The sequence below is a fragment of the Lineus longissimus genome, chromosome 13, assembly GCF_910592395.1.
Source record: "Lineus longissimus chromosome 13, tnLinLong1.2, whole genome shotgun sequence".
Lineage (NCBI taxonomy): Eukaryota > Metazoa > Nemertea > Pilidiophora > Heteronemertea > Lineidae > Lineus > Lineus longissimus.
Window position 1 is genome coordinate 12963742 of NC_088320.1, and position 26456 is coordinate 12990197.

At 39.1% G+C, this 26456-nt stretch overlaps 1 protein-coding gene across 1 annotated transcript; it reads left to right on the top strand.

Moving 5' to 3' along the window:
- The first annotated feature begins 716 nt into the window (after positions 1-716).
- Positions 717-26010, top strand: LOC135497602 (uncharacterized). The gene is made up of 19 exons (XM_064787384.1): positions 717-777; positions 4787-4952; positions 5614-5818; positions 7380-7569; positions 7883-7978; positions 8231-8400; positions 8687-8792; positions 11181-11308; positions 11594-11687; positions 11999-12175; positions 12576-12724; positions 12996-13149; positions 13561-13721; positions 14195-14291; positions 15570-16923; positions 18643-18817; positions 18991-19083; positions 20090-20285; positions 20556-26010. The coding sequence occupies exons 2-19, from the start codon at positions 4918-4920 to the stop codon at positions 21284-21286; spliced, it is 4311 nt and encodes a 1436-aa protein (XP_064643454.1). The 5' UTR covers positions 717-777; positions 4787-4917; the 3' UTR covers positions 21287-26010.
- Positions 26011-26456: the final 446 nt, after the last annotated feature.

Consider the following 26456-nt stretch of genomic DNA (forward strand, 5'->3'; position numbering starts at 1 on the left):
TGCCTTAATCGATGGAGATACAGCGTCCTGGAAAATGTCCCCATAACCATGATAAGTATGCCCTCCAAGAATATCTCTTGTACAACACAACGAGTTATATTATCCCTTAACAACATGGGTCACAAGGAACAAAAACTGAGCAGGTAAAACTAAACAGACGACAAAAATGTCCTTGATAAATATGTAGATGGGCACCCATCACATTCGCTATTAAGCAGTCAATATAACAATGATATATTCCCCCCCCCCCAAGCCTTTCACACTTTGCATATAGCGGGATGTACTCTTAACTTCGCTGTGTATATTTTTCTGTTCAAAATAAATTTCACATATATCGATATTTTCTAATCTGTGAAGTTTAAAATGCACAATTTACACCCCTACTAAATTAAACATGTTTGATATCGTAATGCCAAAATACTTTCATTTGCCTGCAGTTTTAGGAGAGATGACAATGATCTTTAATAGCCGAACACTATTAACACTATCAATAATATGTTTTCAGCTATTTATACATAACTCCAGGTGTGATTAACTTGTGGCCTAACTTATACAGCTTTGTTAAGGCAATGATGGATTAATGAAGTCCGTCTAACACCCCAAGATATTGTATAGGCTAAAAACTCTTTATTTTCATTTCAGATATAACCAAGATGAAAAATTGCAGCCGTCTTCGCAGCCGTCGACGGATACCTCCCTGTGACAAAGCGAAGGAATTTATTGACAGTGGAAGTGATCTGCAAGGATTCCAGGAGAGATACATCAATGAATATATCGGTAAGTTTTAAGAAAAAAACACTTTGCACCAGAAAGTTTTAGTTTACATTTGGCCTGGCTCTGAAAACAACAGCCAATTACTTAGCAATGCTCCCCCCCCCCGCCACATATTTTACCTCTCTTGTAAATGTAGGCTAAATTTGAATGGTGTCCCCCCTGCTTCGAACTAAATGTGTATGTTTTTCTTCTTGACACGAGGCATTATTACACTACACCCCTTTTTTAGGACAACAAATTTTTGACTGAGATAAATGACCTATACCCATTGTCTTAAGCGGTAATTGCTGTGCTCTGTTTGCATTTTTATGATGCTGAGCAACAGGACTGAATTTAAGATTGAGCGATTTCTAGTAAGATCCTCATAAATCCCATTTGTGTCGACCGATTAATTGCTAGTTACCATTTCCGGTAGGGGAAATGGTATTTGCGGTCGCCTGTCTGTGTTTGTGTGCGGGGGGGGGGGGGGGGAGCGGGGATGTGTACACCTGTGAAACAGCTACTGCCTTCTTTTAGTCGTTAATGCAGTGTTCTAGTTTCATGACGTTCTGATTTTACATGTTAGAGGATGTGGATCATCCTCACGGTTCTCAATAAGGGCAATATGTGGCATATAGAGGTTAGAGCTCTGGGCTCTTGGGTAGGAGAGCTCATTCGTCTTTGTGTACTTGATCAAGATTTTCTCCCCTCGACTCTCCCAGGGGTAAATGGATACGCATGCCAAATCCTGAACGCTCTTACCAGCGGGCCGGACCTGTAATACAGGTTTTCCTTGCCTATAACGTATTCTATACCTTCTTGTACAACTGAAGATGTACCATACATTTAATTAGGCCCACAATGGGTTATCACCAGGAGTGGGTGTGAATATTCAAGAAATCTTTTTAGTATAAACTCCTCCCTCTTTTTTATTCAAGAACCACTATTCATTCCTATCTAGTATGAGAGAAGTCAATTTCACGTTTATTGGGTTGCTCTTCAATCATTTGTGAGGGATCATTTGAGTAAGATAGCAATTGATATTAAGCAGGCCAAATTTATGGTTGACGCCAAGAGTCGTTTGTGCACCGCTCCCGAATAACGATCTTCAAAACATGTGTACAACTCAATGAATGAGTTTCCCCGTCCACAGACTGTGGCAGTCTGGCGTAAGAACATTTGACCAATATCGTTGGGTTTCATATCCATGTGACATGCGAAGTCAGGCCTACACATAATCATTATGTACCCCGTCGGGCCTCATTGTAATGTCACTCAAAGACGTTATAGGCAAGGACAGCCTGTATTACCCTATGAGGCTGCCAGTGAGCTTTCACCCGAGTGCAGGGATAGAAAAATTATTTGTCATCGCACATTCGAACGACTCACATGATATATATGGTTGACAACTTGCACCATTTTAATCCTTCTCCGTATTGCGAACTGCCAAGGGATTATTGATGACACTGAAACGTTTGTTAGATCAAATGGAGGTATTGGTTGTCTCACCAAAACCGCGAGGGTGGGGCTAAAATATAGATTAAAATCAAGGCGTTCAAAAGTTCCGAAGTTAGTCATGTTCACGCAATAGATGTTAGTTATACGACTCCAACGTGAGGTAATCTGACTGCCTTTAAACATGTAAATCCATCCATCATGCGGTGTTTCTCTCATTGTTTATCGAAGGCTTAAACACAGACGTGACAATAATTTTCGCGAAGTTCTAAAATATGGAAAAGCATTTAACAAATGTGAATGATATTGGGGCATGGCGATTTAGCGGATCCTGCGGATTCTGCGGAATCTGGTCTGCAGCGGATTGGTATCCGGTAGTTTCGCTCCCTGACGTTTTCGCCCCCAGCATTTTCGCCCCCAAACTTAGCCTAAAACCATTAGGCCCCACGGTGGCCGCTGCCGTGATGTAATGTAATCAAGCTAAAATCAAGAGAGTGTCCGAGAGTCACTCTACCCAAAAATTAGTCGTTTCGCCTCCTGGGACTTGGGTGTTTTAAGGATCGTTGCCAGGATCTCGGGCTTGTCACCTGTCATCGCATGATCTTGCTGGCTGTTTGGTCATCAAGAGTGGGATGATTGACTCCGGTGGACGTTTTAGAAAAATCTTTTATTTATTATCATGAGAGTGGGAAATTCTCTGTTTAAACTGATTTGTCATCTGAGAGTCCTGGACATCATCAGTCATCATGTGACTTGAATATCTTAATGATGGATCATCAAGGCAATCGTATGTTGCTCGTGCACGATTTTGCGATGTTGTAAAATAAAGAGAGACGTGTCAACCAGGCCAGTGTAGAAGTTTAAAATGTCCCCTGGAAAAAGTGTCCATCATCCCTATTGTATTCTGCACGATATTAACAAATTAACGAATGAGCGAAAATGACGTGTGACTCGGCCTATTATTTTATTACCAACTCGGCCTGGGTTGCGCCCCCGTAGTTCCTAAAATCATTGATTTCTCGGTCCTTACAGTATGTCAGTGTTGATTCAGCAGTTGTTTTGGCAAAGATATGTTTTTTTTGAGTTTCTGAAACCTAGAGCGCTACTCAACAGGCGGCTAACAAGAAACTACGCATTTATACTGTTGTTGCCGACGTATGTGTACACTGAACTTGGGATGTGCGTCGGCCCCGTCTTGAAATGCCGTCCAGTGCCAGTTGGTGCGCTTTTCGCTGATTTATGCAAAATTCAACATATCTCAAAAGTTCAATGGTTGACCCTCGATTTTTTTGGATTTTTGTGTAGCGTAAGCAACTGTCTTTCATGGGAGAATGGTCACTGTAAGAATTATCCAGGAAAAAATGTATAATATTTGGGGGTTTTCGTGATTGTCCGGCCCAATTCGCAATATTGCCATTTGGGATGGTGAACAGAGCTAGGAGCAAATGTGACGCTTATGATTTATTAAAAGAAATAAAATACCCGATTTAACATCCTGCAGAATCAGGGGCATATATGTGATATACGACACAAATGGGTTGTCCTCATGCATTCACTTTGGAAACGCATTTTAAAATAGATGTTACGTCCTGTTAATGGGGCACGTCATCATCGCGTACATTTGGGAAAAACTCCCTAACGAGACCAATGTGGAAATCGTCCGATAATAGAATGCAGACATTTTTTTCATGCATGTTGGGGTTTTTCCGAAATGCTTGATATCTTAGCGGTTTAGACAATTTAACAGTTATGGAATATTACAAATATTTATTATAAGGATAATTTATCATAATATCGATATTCTCGAGCTGTTTTTATGCTGATTCCGCCCAGATTCCGCAGAATCCGCAGGATCGCCATGCCCATGATATTGGGCTATCGATACAGGTCTTCCTGTGACCATGCTGTGACAGAGGCCGACCTTTTATTTCAGCCAATGAATGCCCCCTAACAGAACATTGTATTACAGTCTATATACAAACAGTGTAGACTTCACCATTTGTGTGCTTGAGTCAGTCCGTCCTGTCTTGTTCTGCATGTCCGTGTTGCATGGGCTGAACTTTTTTATGTGTCCCTACCAAAACGGATGTGCATCACAACTACCAATATATCAGTCCTTGACATCTGTATCGGGAGGCATTTTATAATCAGACTGATAACCCTTAACAATGCATCTTATGATTGAGAGTCAGCCTCCCCATATTGTTTTTCTGGTGAACAGAGAAATGAAGCGTAGGAACACTCTTTGAAATATTTGTAAATATGTTTGACCTTTTGAAAACCTTGGTTTTTCGGCCAGCACAAATATGCACTCCTGCGTGGAGGTGCAGCGACGCGACAAAGCAGAGTAAGAAGGTTTCCACAGTCTCAAAAACCTCTACGGGGTGTGTATTTTGTTTCCAAAAGACTTTTAAAGATTTTTTCAGAACCTCACCAACATTTATTTCTAAGACTAAGAGTGCTTGTGCCCTATATTAACCATAGTTTAGATGGTGCAACCATTTTCAACCATTCCACTGCTGCATCGAACACACGTTTATCTTTAGGCCTATCAAAAAATCATATTTTCTTATTTCAGGTAGGGGTGTTTTCACTGAAGTCCCTTTTGAAAAGGGTGACTTCCTCTTGATTTACAAGGGGGAGGTGATAAAAACAGCTGAAGCTGAAATTAGAGAAGAACGTTACAAAGAGGCTGGTTTAGGAAGCTTTATGTATTTTTTCAAATTCGGAAGTGAAACGATGTGGTAAGTTTTAATGTGTTTGCATTTAAAAATTATGCGGTTAAAGGGAATTTCGCACGACAATCGATTCAGCCTCCTTTTTACATGTTCCTGGGCGGTGAAAATGAACCTTTTCATTCCCTGTTTGAAAACTGGCGCAGATCAGTGAGCTAGATTAGACCTAATAAACATTAAGACAATAAGGCCCGCAAGCAATAGGGTGCCATTCAGGAACTTGCTTACGACTTGATGAAGCATCAATTGCTTTGATACCGACTGACACGCGGGAGGGACAATGCATTGCTCATACGAATTCGAATTCGAATTCGAATGTTGGAGATGAGTAAAGAGTATCTGTATTGTTTTTTGATCTAGAACGTCACCCGCTTCGACCATTGTCATCCAGTTGCTCCTTCCTGACATAGCTACATATTATGAGTTAAACAATTACTTCTGAATATGCACTGAGACTTTGTCAGGGGGCAGGTACAATCTGGACTACCAACATATGTCGTGAATATTTGCATGCTACAACTTTCAGACAATATATCAATTATATAGGAGAGTTTGTTCCACCCGAACTTTGAACTTTCGATTACTTTATATTGTAATGCATTTTTTTATACGAGGTTTGATTGCTGAGGGTAATTACCTTGCATGGCTAATTTATTTGTTTGAATTTCAGTGTCGATGCAACACGAGACGATGGAAGTCTTGGGCGCTTAGTGAATGATGGCGTGAACGGGTCGGACAATTGTTCAATGAGAATGGTTGCGAAGGAAGGGAAGCCATATTTGGCTTTATTTGCCAGCAGGAACATTGGCATTGGCGAGGAATTACGATACGATTATGGTGTTACAGATCTACCATGGCGAACATCTGACAAGCCAGTAAGCTTTGTTTTTTATCAATAATTAGACCCTGTCGTAGTGTGGCATGACACCAAGGGAAAATCAGTTGTTCTTGGATGATTCAATTAACCTCTGACAAATTCATTGTCACGAAGACTCAAGTTCTTTTAAACAGACTACTCGTGCATTTTAGCATACATAGAACTGGTGATATTATTGATGCATAAAAATCCAAGAATATGAGAGGTCTCCCCTTTTTGTGTATGCACTTTCTGAACGTTGAACTAATTACGTTTAAGTGGACACGAAGTGCGATCGGCTATGCTGAAGACCGGTCCACTTAAAAAAGTTCCAGTTCGACATTAGGTTGAAAATGCCTCTTTCTGAAAGAAATGTCCCCATAACTATGGCATTTTCGATATAAAGAAGGACCAAGTGATTAGTGATTTTAAAACTACCAGTCTAATGTTGTTATTTTTTCATGCAAGTGCCCCCACCGAAATATGATTGGTAGAACATGATCATGGAGCGAGACAGACAAAATAATGTGTATGTTTTCAAGTGTCTGCTAAACAAACATTGTCACTTACTAGAACTGAAACTTTTTCCGAATCGTGTTTAGGTTATCTGGTCACTACTCCGCTCGGAGCTCTTCTGCTTTCAACTTTACAACCTAGCTGAATATCAGTTGATCTGGAAATTACAATTTAATTGGCAGAAATCGTACAATGACCGACTGGGTTTTGGATAACCCATGATATTTGATGTTTTTCTGCAGTTCATTTATGAATTAAGAGATCTAACATAGATCAAAATGCGATTTGGCTGGGGAGCCAGCAACATGGTTAGCATACGTGCATTTTTTCAAGAAATGTGAGAGTTCACCATATTTTCCCTGTAAGTGGACCCCTGTCCTCTTCACTCTATTATAAGTGGACACACTTGCGTTAAGAAGTCGAAGGCTGGTCCACCTAAAGCCAGAATACATGCATGCAAATTGGTTGTTTTTCGAGCAAACAGGCCAGGCTTCGTCATGGTTTGTCAGTATCTGGGTTCTCCCTTTGATACGATAGAGTTCTAACACTGTGAATGCCTTCATTGATGGAGATATATAACCCTTCCTGGACATGTCCCCATAACTATGTATTAAGGGGCCAAATGATTTTGAATCTACCAGTCTAATGATCCTTCTTCATGCTAGTGTTCGCAATATAATATGATTAATTAAGCCTGTTGCAACTTGATCATCATGGGGCATACTGAATTTCTGTGGTATTGCCTCCATTAGCATTCGCCCACACTGACGTGTGTTGTCTTGAAGTTGAACAATGTCAATACATTGAGGGTCAAGATGCCATGAGGAGACATAGGCTGAATGTGGGCGTCCGTCAAAAAAAGTGCAATTGACTGGGGGTATCGTAAATTAGTTAAATAATTACACTGATCCTGTAGTGTTTAAAAAATTGATTACACGTACGTCTAGTTCTATTTCAGATGAATTAATGAACTGATCTCCACTGTTGGCTACTATCTGCTCTTGCTATAAAGTTTATATTAAAACAACCAAGTGGAGTAATATGCAAAAAAATTTAACTTTCAGAAATTACCGGGACAAAATGATCAGCACGGAACCAGAGCCAAAAACAAAAATCACCAATCAAGCAGGTCAAAGACCCAAATGCCCCGAACGCCAACTGGCCAACACGTCAACACTGTAACAAATTCTAGTCGAGAAAGGGAGTCAGAACACAGTCTTGAAAACAATTCACAGAACTCATACAATGGCAAAGGTAAATGTTTTTAAAAGCTCCATAAAGTATTATTGTGTCGCATTTTGCTTGCATTGAAACGCAGCAATATGTTACTGCAAACAAATGGCAGATCGAGATGTATGAAATCAAAGTTGCCAGCTTTTTGTTTCTTTGAGGTTGATAGAGCCACACTTTACCTATCTCCAAATCAATCATTATTCTTCTGCACCATCTTTATTTCTTTAGTTACGTGTGTTCATAGCGAAATCAGTGGGGTGAACTACTGTACCGGATTTTCGACATCAGTTCATTGATCGAAGGATTCTAAAACGGTTTAATATGTGTCTTTCAGATTCATCAAATGTGCTCGAGAAAAATGACAATATTGCACAGAGTTCTGGAGAGGTTATCATCAATGAGCAGGTGGAGAAAATAGAGAATACTAAAGGTAAGGAAATATCATCTTTATATAAAAGTCGTGTTCCATGATTCTATTGTCCAATGCATTTTAGATTCGTCTTCTTTACAGTGTTGATGTGCATCGGAAAATCTATCTAGATTGCGGATGGTCCCTTATATAACATGATGTGTGTGGCTCTAATGTTCTAACGATCATTGGACATACTACATGTGTGTCATCAGAGAGTCAGCATTGCAATAGGATCACTAAATTGGAAAGTTCTATGCTGTATCATTTCAGGTTCCGCTGCATCTGAATCAGTTTGCCTGCTGATCAACAATGAGACACATGAAATCTGTGATGTTGTGAAGGAGAGTAATGAACAGCCTTCATCATGTTCAGATGGTCATGAACCACCTGTGTCTGTGCACGAGCTGAGTTGCGATGATTTGGAGATAAATGAAATTGAGGTAAGTTATTTATGTCATTCGGTTAAACCCATCAGTAAACATCAAACTGACTCCCTCTGATGAGTGATAGTTTTCTTCAGATCATAAAATAAGCTGCAGTGACAGCCAGATCTAGTGATCAAATACAATTTTGCTGATAAGTTTCCGACCTGCATTTGATGCAGAATTAGCAAAATTATTATTTTTTTTTATCAGCAAAATTTATTTGATAGCACTTACATGTTCCTTTTCAGATATTAATAAATGAACCAGCTGACATTAGATGCAAAATGTTCTTTCTTTACAGGCGTTGAATGTTCATACTGAAGCCTCGGCGATATCTGCAGAACAGCAGCTAACTGATATCATCCTTGATGCTGAAGTGGGGGCGATCATGACTCAGCCATCCAATGGTAAGTACTAATATCTAACCCATAAGAGTACAGTAGACCTGCACACTCATGATAATGTATTTATTTGGGAAGAAACGCGCTGCAACACAGGGTTTGACATGGCATTTCAGTATAAGGACAACAACAACTCGCATACACTTTTCTGAATGTTTATTGCCAAAATCATGATTAAATACAGGCATTTCTTTGTGATTCGGGGAGGGGGGAGGCTTTCCTTTGCCGTATGTGATATTTTGTGTCCCCATAATATTTGTGTTGTATCTAAGTCCCCTCTAACATATCGGAAACTTATCATTTGAAGTATTTTTGTTCCAAAATCATGATAAAACACAGGCATTTCGTTGTGATTCGGGGAGAGGGGGGAGGCTTTCCTTTGCCGTATGTGACATTCTGTGTCCCCATAATATTTGTGTTGTATCTACAATATTGAAAAAGTCCCCTCTACCTTGGGAAGTCCCCTCTAACATATCGGAAGCTTATCATTTGAAGTATTCTTGTTCTAAAGTAGGTTTGAAAAATGGTACGTGGAGCAAAATGGAGAAGCGATAAACTTTTTTTGGCTCACCGTAAGGGGAGTCTATACGATAGCGCTGTGTCCGTCGTCGTCGTCGTCGTCGTCGTCGTCGTCGTCGTCGTATCCTAACAGTGGCACGTTTCTTAACTGCTAGGGCTATGAACTTGAAACTTTGTACACAGAATGCCCCAGGTCAGCTGACCTCTGACACTGATTTTCGGTCCGATCTGATTCTCTGTTTGGCCACCAGGGGGCCAAATGTCGATATCTAAAAAGTGTGATATCTCGCTTATTAGTGACTTGTTTTCGATAAAACTTTTGTTGTAGGTACTCATAGCAAATATACATTTTATATTATACGGGTTTTTAATTTGACCTTGTTTTCAAGGTCACAGAGGTCATATGGCGTAAATTGGCCATTAGAGTGTAAACTATGGCACGTTTCTTAACCACTAAAGCTATGAACTTGAAACTTGGTACATATAACCCCCTATATCACATAGCCTCTGGTGCTGAATTTTGGTTTGATCTGATTCTCCACTTTGCCACCAGGGGGCCAAAAGTGGATATCTAAAAAGTGTGATATCTCGCTTATAAGTGACTTGTTTTCGATAAAATTTTTATGGTAGGTACTCTTAGGAAGAATACATCACATATCTTACGGGTTTTCAATTTGACCTACTTTTCAAGGTCACAGAGGTCATATGGCGTAAATTGGCCGTTAGAGTGTAAACTATGGCACGTTTCTTAACCACTAAAGCTATGAACTTGAAACTTGGTACATATAACCCCCTATATCACATAGCCTCTGGTGCTGAATTTCAGTTTGATCTGATTCTCAACTTTGCCACCAGGGGGCCAAAAGTGGATATCTAAAAAGTGTGATATCTCGCTTATAAGTGACTTGTTTTCGATAAAATTTTTATGGTAGGTACTCTTAGGAAGAATACATCACATGTCTTACGGGTTTTCAATTTGACCTACTTTTCAAGGTCACAGAGGTCATATGGCGTAAATTGGCCGTTAGAGTGTAAACTATGGCACGTTTCTTAACCAGTAAAGCTATGAACTTGAAACTTGGTGCATATAACCCCCTACATCAGATAACCTTTGATGCCGAATTTTGGCCTGATCTGATTCTTTATTCGGCCACCAGGGGGCCATAATGGAAAAAGGAAGAAGTGCAATATCTTGCTTATTTGAGTGAATTGTTTTCGATAAAATTTTTATGGCAGGGACTTCTAGCAAGGATACACCACATGTCCTACGATTTTTGGATTTGACCTCCTTTTCTAGGTCACAGAGGTCAAATGGCGTAAATTGGCCATTAGAGTGTAACTATGGCACGTTTCTTAACTGCTGAAGCTATGAACTTGAAAGTTGGTACATGTAACCCCCTACATCAGATAATCTCTGACACCGAATTTTGGCCTGATCTGATTCTTGATTCGGCCACCAGGGAGTCAAAACTGAAAAAGTAGGACATGCAATATCTCGCTTATTAATGACTTTTTTTCGATGAATTTTTTATTGCAGGGACTCTTAGCAATCACACGATATTGATCTTGTTGATGTCATAGACAATTATTGGTTGGATCATAAACTTATATATACTGCCCTGTCTTATTACTTGACAATCAATACACATCTAAAAAAAGTCTTCATGCCTGATTGTGTTCACCATATTCACCTCTAAACTAAGCATGATCCTGCCTACTAAAAGATGTATACGGTGAGCACAATGGCCCCTGGCCGTTTCATTTTGCTATCCGTTACAGTGGCATAGGTTGAGACAGTCATTCCTAGGGAACATTTATTATGATACCAGAGAGTGTCAAAATAGATAATGATAGAATCTTCACTCAACATTTAAGGGTCAGCCGAACCGCATCCTATTTGTTTGGTCATCAACACTACCGAATTGTCTGATATTCCAAGTGCTGAAGCCCAGATTCCCAATGATGTGCGCCCTGGAAAAGATCTTGATGGCAGTGAATATGAGGTAGGAATCTTTGAATGCGCATTATGAGACAATAAAAGGTCAAAATGTTTTTTTCGCCAGATTACAAAATAGATCGAAGCCATAATATATTGTTAAATTCCTTGTCATTGATAATGTTGCCCTGAAAAGTTTAACACAAACATGTGGCTGAGTGCTGTTACACCCTGTGAGTGTGAGTGTCCAAATAATCTATTATCAAGCAAGTTCATTATTATCATGTTTTATCCTCTTTATTTGACTGGTCAGCTTTTGATGAACAATCAAGACGTTCGCGCTTTTTTTCAGATGTTAGACACCAACACTCCCAGGGATATCACCCAAGTTGATAAGACATTATTGCTTGCTGAAGAAGAGATCGATATAAGAGAAAATCCAAAAGGTAATTTCATAATTCCATCCTGTGTATACCTGTATTCTGAAAAATTACCCTTACGTCCAAATGAAGTTTTCGCCAACTTCTCCAGGTGGCATACTAATGTATTTTGGGTTATTTCCAATAGCTGCAGTTATATTTCTCTATTAAAGCCATCATGTTGGCCTTCGCGCATTAAACTAAATTTGAGTAAAATAACGCCTTAATATATAATGGCACAGTCAGCATAATGATATTCTAGATAATGTTTGGAATGTAGTATGGCGCCAGTGTGTAGTATCAGTCATGCATGAACGCTGATATAATTGAAATTTCAGGTTCATCGACCCCTGTTCTAACACGGCAAAATAGAATCCAAGTCGACAAGATCCAAAGCCATCCAGAACCAATCATCCCACTGCTGCCCAATGAGTTCAGAGGCAATTCTGTAATTCAGCCAGATAGTGCTCAAATTGGAGAAGATACTGAGAATACACAAGAACCTAGACCTAAAGGTAATTATCATTAGTGCTCTTACTACTACTACTACTACTCCTACTGGACGCCATGGCAGCTGACAAGTGACATCAATGATGCACGCCAAGGAGGATCGACTTTTAGCATTCTCTAATCCATGCATGTTGCAAAGCTTCCAATTATGACGAAGTTACTGATACACTGAGCTGTTATACATTGTAACTGTAGCAGACGATAATGAGGTGATAGAATAAAACAGCAGAGGTGTCACAGCTACGTCACAATGACTTTACATCAAACAATAATTGCAATGTTGTGTGATCATCTGGGAGTACAAAATACAGATCTTAAGAAAAATTATATTACAGCAAAAACTGTATCCCAAATAAAATAAATTGCTGTACATACCTACGAAAATAAATAATTATGTGATTTCAGAATATGCTGAACTCCTGCCAATATCTCCAACGATTTTCATGGATCAAAGGTTGCCAATATCTCCAACGATTTTCATGGATCAAAGGTTGCATTCAGACAATTTGTCACTAAATCTCTCAGAATCGGAGTATGGGATGATGAAGTTCGAGGTAAGGGAATTTATGTACATGCACAGGTACGAGGTGTTTAGTAAGTCCCATTCCCCAGTATCAGGATCTGATATTGCTACGCTAGCCATCAAGCATTCGAATATAACATTATGGCCTTCTGCACAGTACATGATTTATCTTCATGAATTCAACAGACGACTACATATTCGCCATCCAATGATCATCTCTGCTTTGTGATTATCGCTTTATGTGTGAATCTCTTGATTGCATTCTGTATGCCACATAGTTCTTTTACATCATTCAATTTCAGAACGAACAAGACACGGACGAAAACAATCACTCACCAAATGAAAGCTCCCAAGATAGTAGCTCCCAGGAGAATGAGACATGTGAAAACACAGAAGAAGTTAGATCCAAACCCTATTCAGAGTCTGGTGAATTAGAGAAGAGAAACGAACAAGAAGGTTAGTCTAGAAATGCATTTCAAGATAAATACGGTGTGGAACGCAGGGCGCCAAAAGGCTTTTGTTATGTTATCTGTTACACAATCTCAATGAGAGTAGGTGTAATGGGCTAAACATCTACAGTAACGTGATGCTGTATGTGGCATACCTATCATAATCTATTGAGTGCTGACAAATTGCTAAACTCCACTGTTTTCAACATGTTAGTGCCTGGACCTGGTGATTTGTTTCCCTTGATGTTATTTGTTCTGGGTACCATTTAGATACACTCATGACAATAATAATCCAACCAGATTTATTAAATCGAACAATTTTACACATAAACCACCTTCTAATTTTGGTCTAATTTCACAATGGATGCAATAAAATTGATGTCAGCATTTCTCAAGCAACCGCTGTTTTTGTTGACAGGATTAGACAATCAAGACATATTTCGGTGTGGAGATTGTAAGCTGAGTTTCTTCAAAATAGACGACTTCCTTCAACATAAGAAGTCAGAGCTTCAGTGTAAAAAGCAAAATAGTGTCGAAAGGAGGAATGGGCCGGAGCCACCAGCAAATGAGAAAGAGAAGGTAAGAGCACTATTTAGCGTATGTTTCTGTGGCAATTTTGCCTCTGGTAGGTGCCAGATACTCCATTATACATGTCATAAATGAGGCATTTAGTGTCCGAGACGACAGCGTAATCATGTACATTGTTAGGTGATTTCTCACTGATGCAGTTGATGGATGGAACGATATGAGACCAGAGGTACTTTACACACGGGATTAAGAAAACAATTTCTGTTCATGCCTATGACTTCTGAGTGATAGAGTGGGCAAAAGAGTAGTGTCCATGTGAAAATTCTATTTCATGGTAACATGTTTGAAATCATTGTTTTTCGATTTAATGCATCCAATTCTTGGATATCAATACTGTGACAAATTCAGCTTGAACATGTCAGTCATGTCCAACTTTTGCCCATGTTTAACATTGATCCAACACATGTTCAAATTATAAAACTTGTAATATTCGAAGGTGTTTAGTTCAGTTTTCTTGCTTTTAGGCCTCAACGAGTGAAACAGCTTGTAGCAGTGCATCAGCAGGAAAGAAGAAAACAACGAAGATGAAGACCAAATCAACAGAGTCGAAATACCCATCAGGTAAGAAGCCATTTATGGGCAATATCTTAGTGTGTAGGGAGCAAATTGGGGAATGCAATCCATTTAACCCTTTTGGCCCTATGAGGTGATCAGTTTGACTGTTTTGCTGAGAAGCTTCCGAGGATGCAAAACTACTGCTATAGATTACAACAGATAAAGCAATAGATATTTTTGCCCCATAATGACAAATTTTCTTCTGTCAAATATTTCTCCATTGCAACTGACTTATCCGTTTGTATCTTGACTACCTGATATATTTACCATGCACCCTTGAATGAGTGTTTTACGGTAGTGTTTCAACATATCAAGTCAATAAAGTGGACAATTGCGTGTCCACCTAATATGTTTGAGGTCGCTGGTGTACCTAATATGATTGAGATGGAAATGTATTCATGAGAAAATATTGGTGATATCCCAAAGCCATCCATCCCCCTCCCCTCCCACCGGCGATCCGCCATGTGCCTTGTGGAGTTATCAAGATATCTTATGACCGTCTGGTATGCTCAAGGGGGGGGGGGCATGTATCTGGTTGACCACATAATCTGCCCACTGTCCACTTAAAAATGTCATGCAAAACTTTCACTATTCCGACAGGAATTTGGCAGCATATGTGAACTTGGAGGGATTTAGCATGATGCTCTTTGTAATTTCTGTTATTGATGAGTGATAGGGTCAGGCTGAATTATGTCGAGCAATGTTTTGAAATCCAAGTTGACATTTACCATTTTGGCATCACTGATATAATAACTAATCAATGGCATCGCTGATACCATAACTGATTGAGGAACGGTATACAATGTATCATTGCTATTAATGCTAGTGCTGATAACCGGCTAGTGACTGCAATGAAACTGGAGGTATTGGTTGTCACACCAAAACCGTGAGGGTGGCGCTAAGTTGTAGACCGAGGCGGTGCCAGGTTTTGGCCAATAATTGCTCCACCGAGTGGTTTAGGTGAGACAATCAATGCTGACCGTGAGGTATCGACTTCAATTCTTAATCTCAAATCAAATAAGGAATAAAGTGGTTTTGAATGCTTTTGAAATGGTACAAATTCTACATTTTGCACCAACCAAAGCGGTTATGGTTCATTGGCACATAGTGCATTAACACTGTGATGTGTAGTTCATTCTAAACCAAGTTGATTTTATAATATGACATTTAATTTCCGTTTCATTTTTCAGACACGACAAAATTTAACTCAAAATTGCTCTATTCTTTCATGTTATGATGATTTTTTCTCAGTCGCGCTATCAGTGAACATGTTTTTTTCTCTAGTTACAGTACCTGTGTACCAGAGAAAGAGTGATGGTGCAAGAACCTACGATCGACGCCACTCGTGTTATTTCTGTGGGGCCTTAGACAGTAAAGTGTCCCGCCATTGGGGAAAGGCTCACAAAGACGAAATGGAGGTGGCCAAAATTCAGGCAATTTCGGACAAAGCCCATAAGGATAAAGAAAAAGAACGTTTGCGGCACATGGGAGACTTTAGCCATAATATCAAGGTTCTCCAGAAAGGAGAAGGTAGTCTCATTGTGTCCCGCCGACCATCTGTAGCCAGAAACGCAGAGGAGTACTTGCCATGCATTTATTGTTTGGCATTCTTGCATCAAGATGAGTGTTGGAGGCATGTAAAAACCTGCATATTTAATGATCGAGGGAAAAATAGCGATGCATCAGCTGAAGATAACGACTGTTTGCTTGAAAGTGAAGCTGAGGAGGAAAATCATACGGATAAAACAACTTCAGAAACGAACAGAAGCCATTCCATGAAGGTTCAGTGCCGGATTTTCCTGGAAGGTGCTACACGGGCTAATGAGCCACTTTTCAGCCAGGATATTGTAACCTTGAGGGAGGCGGTAATCAGTAGGATGCGCCATGGTCCTATAAAGTCAGCTGTCGAGAAAGATTTCATGATATTGAAATTTGGGTCGATACTTCTCAACAGATTAGGAAGAAACAAACATTATATCATATCCCAAAGAATGCGACAACTAGCACGCTTCTTGATTGCATTTCGTGATAGTGTAAAGAAAAACATTTCACTGACTGAAATAATTGATGGATGTTATTTTGATGATGCAGTCAATGTAACAAAAGAACTGTGTAGTGTAAGTGAGGATACCACAATGAGTGGGGTCCCTTTACTTGGAACCCCTTCACTCGGTCTACATCTCGGACACTCTCTTAAACGGTGTGGCCTTATAAAAAGAGGCATGGGTCTCAGAAAAAAAGATCGGGACATAGATGAGCAATCACGAACATTCCTAAAACTATTCAATGCAGAATGGACCCAGTCTATTTCAACCCAGGCTTTGCAAAGCTTAAAGGAGCGCCGGTATAATGCAACAGAAATACTTCCATTAACTAGCGACTTGTTGTCGTTTAAGAACTATCTGCAACAGCAGTTGGCGACCAGTGTGCAGGACCTTCAAGACCATCAATCATCCTGTTCATGGAGAAGGTTGTCAGAAGTGTTGTTCTGCCTCGTTACATTATTCAATAAGCGCAGGGGAGGAGAAGTGGCCAAGATGAATTTGTCTTGCTTCGTAGATAGACCGAAGTGGAATGCACTGGCCAACGAAGAGATTGTCAACTCTCTATCACCTCTCGAGGTACAGCTGATGAAGAGGTAAGTACATTTACGATACTTGAGCTATTTATCTTTGAACCAAAGACTTTGTTATCTTTAGCCGCGTTGCATGCCAACGAAAAAAGCGTACCTTGGCTGTGAAACGCTCCCGAAAATCGCTTATGTTGGTATAGGCCCTTATAGGTTGATGCCTTACGACCTCTTTATCAAGAATAAAAAATAACCCATATTAACCCGGAAACTCCAACAGACCGATTATCTCCAGCAATACTGGCAATTAAAGCTGAGAATATCTCTAGGTTGTAGAAACCCAAATCAAGGCCCTCGTACCTCCTACCCTCCTATTTGAGAGATACCACTGACTTTCTCAATCACGTACAAGAGGACGTGGAAAACCCCTTACTATACCTAGGAAATTTTGTCTCAGCGCTTTAGATGTTACTTCTCTTTACACCAATAATCATCACACCGAATGGATTTTGGCTGCAAAGGGAGCCCTAGACGGTATATACATCTAACCTGTCCCGACAGAAACCCTGACAAAAAATGATGCAGTATCCTCAAATGCAACTGCACTTTTGATGACAAAACTTCCTTCACAGCACACACATGGACACATGCATGGCCCCTAATTTCTGCAACCTATTCATGGGCAGGCTAGACATGCTAGAACACAACTTTTGGAAACCCAAGAGTTCCAACCAATTCTATGGAAACGGTTCATTGACAATATTTTCATGATTTCGACCCATAGCAGGGAATCCCTAGACAAGGCCATAAAGGCTCTCAATCAATTTCACCCAACCATAAATTTCACAGCGGATATATCTGAAAGTACAGCTAACTTTCTAGATGTCTAAAAAAATCAAAACTGATTTGAATGTCAACCACAGCAACCCCAGCGATAGACATTCGTATTTACATTCTAAATCTTGTCACCATGCATGAAAATCAAACATCGAAGTCGGCTACCCCTGAGCCGAGCCGAGCCTCTCTTTTCTTCTGATACAAATGACTACTGACGGAAATGCTACGACACTTCAAATACCTTGCTACATGTCCAAATATGGACACAGCAATTGAAAAATGCTGGGATTTGGCCGAGAATATTTACTAAAAGTAAGGGTGATTGAAAAAAGGGACATTTTTCCATTCATCACCACTCCATAATCCATCGAACCCACCATACTCCAGACCATAAACTGACCATACACTATAGACCATATACAGACATTAGCCTACGCTTAATGAATCCCCACATCCTGAGATACAGGATTTTTATTCTCCTACATTGAAATATTGAAAGGCTGAATATTGAAAGAAATATTGAGAATATATTTCAAACCACTGATTACATCAAGATATAGAATCCAAGACAACATGTGGTTATCGGAGGTGTAGAAATCTACGTAAACGAAATTTATACAGATTGTTGTTGTGAGGACTGTTGATTTCGATTCTTTTAATATCAGAATTTTGGCAACTGCTTTTTCAAATCATGGAGAGGAAAACCGTGATCTTGCGCTCGCTATATGCAGTAACAAGTTGTATGCGGTGAGAAAAATTCACCAAAACAATCATGTTTTAAAGTTTCACATCGCTTGGGAAAGATTATCAACCCTTTTGCCGACCTCAACTGTTTACACACCAGCAGGCCTAGGGCCGGCCTGCTCGAATTTTTTGGCATGGCAGTTGCATTTCAGCCGAAATTAAAATTCGAAATTGAGCTTAATTTTTTCATCACATTTTTATTTATAGTCTGGACATGGTACAGCTTCCTGGGAAACGGAACAGAAGGGTCCCACTCCTACTTAAACTAGAGTGGGTAACAGCAATGGACCTGCTTGTTCGAAACAGGGAGACCTGCAACGTCGTCAACAATGTATATTTTTTCGGACAGCCATGCAAGACAAATCATCTTGCACCATGGAAGGTAGGTATCTGGCATCTGACAAATCTGAAATTTCAAACAAGTCTTAATTTCATGAGGAGGGATCAATAACTGAAAAGTTTTGATAAGTCAAGACATTATTGTCTCAAGTTTTGCCTTTTCAACAAATTCCCTGAAATGAGCTATATTTTGAAGTAGCATCTCCTATATTTCAGGTTCTCAACCAAACTGCTGTCGCTGCAGGTTGTCTAAGACCAGAGCTGATATCCACAACACGATTACGAAAATACACTGCGACAGTAACCCAGGTATGTTTTACAACCCTCAATTAAAGATGTTTCTTCTATAAACTGAATTGAACGTTTTAGCAGTAATTTTCAATTTTTTTTATACGATTTTCTACAATCCGCTTGGGTTTATCTTTTACGATTTTCTACAATCAGCTTGGGTTTATCTTTTTGTAAAGGATATTGTGCACGTTATTACAATGCACTGTGCAGTCTAACAACTTTCATCTATGATTACAATCAACGCATAAAACGGACACAGTAACTATACCAAAGTTACATCTCCGTCAAAACTCTGGATTGGAATATTAAGCAACTTGTTAATCCGCAGAGACAGTAGAGAATCGGGACTTGAGTCAAATAAGTTTCAGATTTCCTTATTGCAAATTGGCTACTTTTTTAATTGACAGCTTGGCATCGCCGGGAATGTCCCATCATTTGACCCCTTTTGGGCGGAGATTTCAAAAAGAATCGTCTTTGTTCAGAGATGAAAAGAACATGATTTTCCCCACACGTTAAAACCATGAACATTTCTAAATTGCCACAGAAACATGTTTCAGCAAATTCCAAATACAAAATTCCCCAGCAAAATCACAGAGGATAAGTCAGTGTTGTGGTTCCATCACAGCACCACTTTCCCGTTCTCCAAAACGATAAGCAAATATTACCAGCAGTAATCTAGACAATAAATATGGTTATTTATTCCTGCAAATATAATATTGTGTCCTGCTTAGGAACAAATAGGCGCTTGTCTCATATGGACAAAATGCTTCAGGAAATTGTTTGTGTGGTCATCTGATTTAAGCTGTCTGGGGGCTATAGTCATGGTACAAAAGAAGAATGATATTTTCATTATTTTGATAAATTGTTACGAAACTGACGAGTTTTATTATGTCCGACTCATTAAATCATTATACAATTAACTCACTGTGTTGAACTCCCGAGTGCCAACGATGCCAGAGTTGAGCATACGTAAGAATTAATTGTAACTCTAGAAATTCATTATGTTTCATTACCTGATTTTCAGATCCTTGGTCTTACACCTGGTGAAGTCGAATGGCTTAGCAACCATATGGGTCACACAGTGGATATTCACAAGGAAGCCTACAGGTTGCACGAATCAACTATAGAAATGGCTAAAGTGTCCAAACTGTTACTTGCCATTGACCAGGGAGTGGTTGGAAACTTCAGCGGAAAGTCATTGGACGAAATTGATATAGACAGTAAGTCTGACTTTCTTTAAACTTTAGTGCCATGCCAGAACAAGAGTGGAAAATGATTCCTCTCCTTGTAGAGTACTTTGTGGATTATGTGTTATGAGGACGATGAACTTGAGTCTGGGCAAATATGAAATGGCAGGGCACTTGCACGGCTTCAGACTTACATCATTATGCTTTCTGTGATCAATGTCAAGGTGATATGGGATCAAATTTGGAATGTTGATACATTTGTTTCTTTAACGTTTTAACATTTACGAAATAAACTTGTTTCAGATATTCCAAGGACTGCTTTTGATGAAGAAGATGATGTTGATTGGGATGAGGATGATGGTGAATGCAGTGAACATGCCAGTGATTCCAATGGTATGGTTAAGAAGACAAAGAACAAACGACGAAAGCGAAAGAACAGTGACGGTGAAGAGGGTGTTGATGGTCCACATGCTGATGATTCAGTGGCTAAAGGAAGACCAAAAAAGCGGAAGTTGAAAAAGAAGTTGACAGGAATACAAGGAAAACCGAGAAAATCCAATAAATTGCCGCCTGATGATTCACCCGACCGTTCTCCGGATTCTCTTCCAAGACGAACAGCTCGAAAGGGAAAAAAGATTAGAAATATAGAACCGAACTCTGATGAACATAATGATTCAACCATGGATTCAAATTATAAAGCAAGCAGTAGCAGCTCATCATCTGAATGTGATTCAGGAAATGATAGTATGGAGATGCCTAGAAAAAAAGGTAAAGCAACTGTCAGAGGAAAGACGCAGAGGGTAAGATGGACAAAGGAAGAACTGACTGCATTAGAACTGGGATTCAAGAGACACCTCTTGAATAAACGAATCCCTCGCCAGAATGATATTTCGAGGGTAGTTGGTAATTTTCCAGTCCTGCGCAGCAGAACTGATGCTCAGATAAAAAGTCGAGTTCAGCATATGATCAAATCGGATAGCAATGCACGAAACGCCTTGTTGAAAAAGTCAAAGGAAAAAATGGGAAATATCTAAATAATATGCAATGGTCAACCAACCAAATCACATTTTCAGATTGTCCTAAATCGGTGAAATTTTCCCCGAAGACCAGGCATTGCATTTCCTTGCTTGGAAAGGCCATCATAATTTCTTCTATTTGCTGTCCACCAAAATCATGTCTGCTCAGGTTTGTGATGATAAGTGTGGTGTTGGTATGTAAATTCACTCATTTTCTTGCCGCTTACTAGAGTTGCAAGTTATAGCATTTACATGTGATGGCAATCCATCCATATACCGTAACTTGTATTTTAGTTTCATGTTAATTTACTTGTCGCTAATACTAGAGTTGCAAGTTATAGCATTTACATGTGATGGCAATCCATCCATATACCGTAACTTGTATTTTAGTTTCATGTTAATTTACTTGTCGCTAATGCTAGAGTTGCAAGTTATAGCATTTACATGTGATGGCAATCCATCCATATACCGTAACTTGTATTTTAGTTTCATGTTAATTTTCTTGTCGCTAATACTAGAGTTGCAAGTCATAGCATTTGACATGTGATGGCAATCCATCCATATACCATAACTTGTATTTTAGTTTCATGTTAATTTTCTTGTCGCTAATGCTAGAGTTGCAAGTTATAGCATTTACATGTGATGGCAATCCATCCATATACTGTAACTTGTATTTTATTTTCATGTTAATTTTCTTGTCGCTAATGCTAGAGTTGCAAGTTATAGCATTTGACATGTGATGGCAATCCATCCATATACCGTAACTTGTATTTTATTTTCATGTTAATTTTCTTGTCGCTAATGCTAGAGTTGCAAGTTATAGCATTTGACATGTGATGGCAATCCATCCATATACCGCAACTTGTATTTTATTTTCATGTTAATTTTCTTGTCGCTAATGCTAGAGTTGCAAGTTATAGCATTTGACATGTGATGGCAATCCATCCATATACCATAACTTGTATTTTAGTTTCATGTTGATTTTCTTGTCGCTAATGCTAGAGTTGCAAGTTATAGCATTTGACATGTGATGGCAATCCATCCATATACCGCAACTTGTATTTTATTTTCATGTTAATTTTCTTGTCGCTAATGCTAGAGTTGCAAGTTATAGCATTTGACATGTGATGGCAATCCATCCATATACCGTAACTTGTATTTTAGTTGCATTGGCAATCAATCCAAATCACTTGTTATTAGATTAGTCTTTTTGAGAAAGGTGATATGCTAGTGCTTCGAGGCATTCGATGTAAATAGTCATTTGTAATTTGCATTTTTTTTCAAATACCCTCAGACTTGATTTATGGTGAACCAACTAATATGTTCAAAAAGATTCCGCTAAACTCAGAAAGTAAGGTTCATCAAATGTATATTAAAGTTACTGGTAATGTTGAGGGGAAGGGGGGGGGGGCTGGGTGTTGTTTTGAAAGATATGCATAGATTTAAAGGTTTTCCTTGTGGTGTCTTTTTAGCAACTACCGTGATTGTTAACCCGGCAGGGCAATTGTTCTGTTTCTGGCAAGTGTAATCCTTTTTTTTTTCAACATATTTTCTTGTTGGGAAAGTGATGACCTCATAGAAATGCTGTGGTCCCCTTTGCCAGAAATGTATACAAATTGAATGTACTGGTAAATTCTGTCATTGCAATATGTGTACTTCGGACATATTGTTTTGGTGGTTGATGTTGCAGGAATTTTTGGGTCAGCCGAGTGAAGGACAGCAAGTCAGCAATTTTGTTTATGAGGACATCAATACTGCGGTAGCAAAAATTGTGGGGGGGGGATTTTCAGGGTTCAATACCCATAATTCATCGTAATGGACAAATGGCACCCTATCTCTTAATGATACACACTCAAGGGCAAGTTGCCGACAATTTTGTGCAAATATTTCAGCCTATGTTACAGCTACAACAACCTGGGTTCAGGGTTACAAATTCATGGACCGGAACTTTCTGAATATCCCATTGTATGCATTTAATGTCACAAGAGATTGCTCTTTTGATGAATACAGTGGATGATTGTACTTACCATCGATTTAATTATGTTATTTTGTGCAAAAAAACTTGGATCAGTTTACTTTCATCTTCAGTAGCCCAATTAACAACTTGCAAAACAGGGCTCGTTGACTTGTCTGACTGATGTTATTCTTTACGTACCGTGAATTGCACTTGTCATTGTGATCACAAGCATATTTCCTGGCTCTGGGGGCGGGAATGTGGGATCATTTAGAATTTTAAAGAGAAAAACAAAAAGGTTCCAGACAAATGGGAGATATGCTTGTGTTCAGCTTTGGTGACAATGGTGATGTTACCATTGAGCCCCCCATCATAGCTCACAAGATTTTAGTGACTACTGATAATGCAGTTCGAATGTTAACAAATAGAAAATGTTCTTATTTCAACTTCGAACAGTTTGATAAAAAGGCATTTCAGTGTCTAATATCATGCCTGAATGTAGGCGCAAAAGTTCCGCTTTATGATAATTTACTATATCTCACTGTAGAGATCATATGTTATCTTCAGTTAGAAGAGTCGATAGTTAGTGACTTGATACCTATAATTCCAAATGGACAAATGGCACCCTATCTCAAAGTGATGCATACTCTCCTTTGCGCTAACTATTGTGACACAGTCGAAAATATTTTCAGAAAGTGCAGGTTGCCTACTTTTTTGTGCAAATGTGTAAGTCCAAGTTACCGCAAATTTAAACAAAATTACAGAAACGCCTAAAGGCACCATGAATGGTTTGTCACCAAATGCCAGATTCGGTGCAGGTGCAAAACATGCTCCCAATATCAATCGGAGAGATTGCGTCAGATGTTTAAAAACGACGAGAATGCGTATTCTAATCCGTATTATGGCCCTTTTGAAAGATCACCATTGCAAAATCTTCCAATCTAAATTCTATGTGCAAGACACTGTAAAACAAGTCCCAGTTATTTTTGGCAAATAACTTAGCAGACACTTCAAAAACAAGTGATTTTTTGATGGGCCCCAGTCTAAAAAATTAACTGCTCTCATGGTATGCATTTGACTCGAGGTTGAATTTTTGAATTTTTGAATTTTTGTTGAGGAGACAATAATTTTGTATCGATTTGATAATGTTTTTTTGGTACAAAGGGGTGGGGTTAAAAATTTTCTTTCACGTCTTGAAATAGGTTGCCAGGCTACTCAAGATGCAGCAAGATGATATAATTAATCATATGCGTGCACTATATCACACGTTGTACTATTTTTTGTATGTTTTTATGTTTTTTCTTGAGATATTTCTTATTCATTTTCAAAAGTAAATTACCCTGCAGTTTTACGAGCCTTGCCTTGAAAAGGAGTTGCCTAGTGAGCTAACCGAAATTATCCGTACACGTGTCATGTTACTTTACAATACCTCATTGACTTCTTCTTCTTCGTGCTTACCCGGAGAGGAAATAATGACGCAAAAGAAACAGACAAAAGATTAGTTCATTTTGAGATGCGCAAGGCCCGCAAAAAGATTCCGCTAAACTCAGAAAGTAAGGTTCATCAAATGTATATTAAAGTTACTGGTAATGTTGAGGGGAAGGGGGGGGGGGGCTGGGTGTTGTTTTGAAAGATATGCATAGATTTAAAGGTTTTCCTTGTGGTGTCTTTTTAGCAACTACCGTGATTGTTAACCCGGCAGGGCAATTGTTCTGTTTCTGGCAAGTGTAATCCTTTTTTTTTTCAACATATCTTCTTGTTGGGAAAGTGATGACCTCATAGAAATGCTGTGGTCCCCTTTGCCAGAAATGTATACAAATTGAATGTACTGGTAAATTCTGTCATTGCAATATGTGTACTTCGGACATATTGTTTTGGTGGTTGATGTTGCAGGAATTTTTGGGTCAGCCGAGTGAAGGACAGCAAGTCAGCAATTTTGTTTATGAGGACATCAATACTGCGGTAGCAAAAATTGTGGGGGGGGGATTTTCAGGGTTCAATACCCATAATTCATCGTAATGGACAAATGGCACCCTATCTCTTAATGATACACACTCAAGGGCAAGTTGCCGACAATTTTGTGCAAATATTTCAGCCTATGTTACAGCGACAACAACCTGGGTTCAGGGTTACAAATTCATGGACCGGAACTTTCTGAATATCCCATTGTATGCATTTAATGTCACAAGAGATTGCTCTTTTGATGAATACAGTGGATGATTGTACTTACCATCGATTTAATTATGTTATTTTGTGCAAAAAAACTTGGATCAGTTTACTTTCATCTTCAGTAGCCCAATTAACAACTTGCAAAACAGGGCTCGTTGACTTGTCTGACTGATGTTATTCTTTACGTACCGTGAATTGCACTTGTCATTGTGATCACAAGCATATTTCCTGGCTCTGGGGGCGGGAATGTGGGATCATTTAGAATTTTAAAGAGAAAAACAAAAAGGTTCCAGACAAATGGGAGATATGCTTGTGTTCAGCTTTGGTGACAATGGTGATGTTACCATTGAGCCCCCCATCATAGCTCACAAGATTTTAGTGACTACTGATAATGCAGTTCGAATGTTAACAAATAGAAAATGTTCTTATTTCAACTTCGAACAGTTTGATAAAAAGGCATTTCAGTGTCTAATATCATGCCTGAATGTAGGCGCAAAAGTTCCGCTTTATGATAATTTACTATATCTCACTGTAGAGATCATATGTTATCTTCAGTTAGAAGAGTCGATAGTTAGTGACTTGATACCTATAATTCCAAATGGACAAATGGCACCCTATCTCAAAGTAATGCATACTCTCCTTTGCGCTAACTATTGTGACACAGTCGAAAATATTTTCAGAAAGTGCAGGTTGCCTACTTTTTTGTGCAAATGTGTAAGTCTAAGTTACCGCAAATTTAAACAAAATTACAGAAACGCCAAAAGGCACCATGAATGGTTTGTCACCAAATGCCAGATTCGGTGCAGGTGCAAAACATGCTCCCAATATCAATCGGAGAGATTGCGTCAGATGTTTAAAAACGACGAGAATGCGTATTCTAATCCGTATTATGGCCCTTTTGAAAGATCACCATTGCAAAATCTTCCAATCTAAATTCTATGTGCAAGACACTGTAAAACAAGTCCCAGTTATTTTTGGCAAATAACTTAGCAGACACTTCAAAAACAAGTGATTTTTTGATGGGCCCCAGTCTAAAAAATTAACTGCTCTCATGGTATGCATTTG

Excerpts from the sequence above, each read along its gene's own strand:
- LOC135497602 (XM_064787384.1), top strand. The coding sequence starts at position 4,918 with ATGTATTTTTTCAAATTCGGAAGTGAAACGATGTG. Across the intron at positions 8,793-11,180 it reads CATGACTCAGCCATCCAATG|GGTCAGCCGAACCGCATCCT; the intron begins GTAAGTACTAAT and ends TCAACATTTAAG. Across the intron at positions 13,722-14,194 it reads CAGCAAATGAGAAAGAGAAG|GCCTCAACGAGTGAAACAGC; the intron begins GTAAGAGCACTA and ends TCTTGCTTTTAG.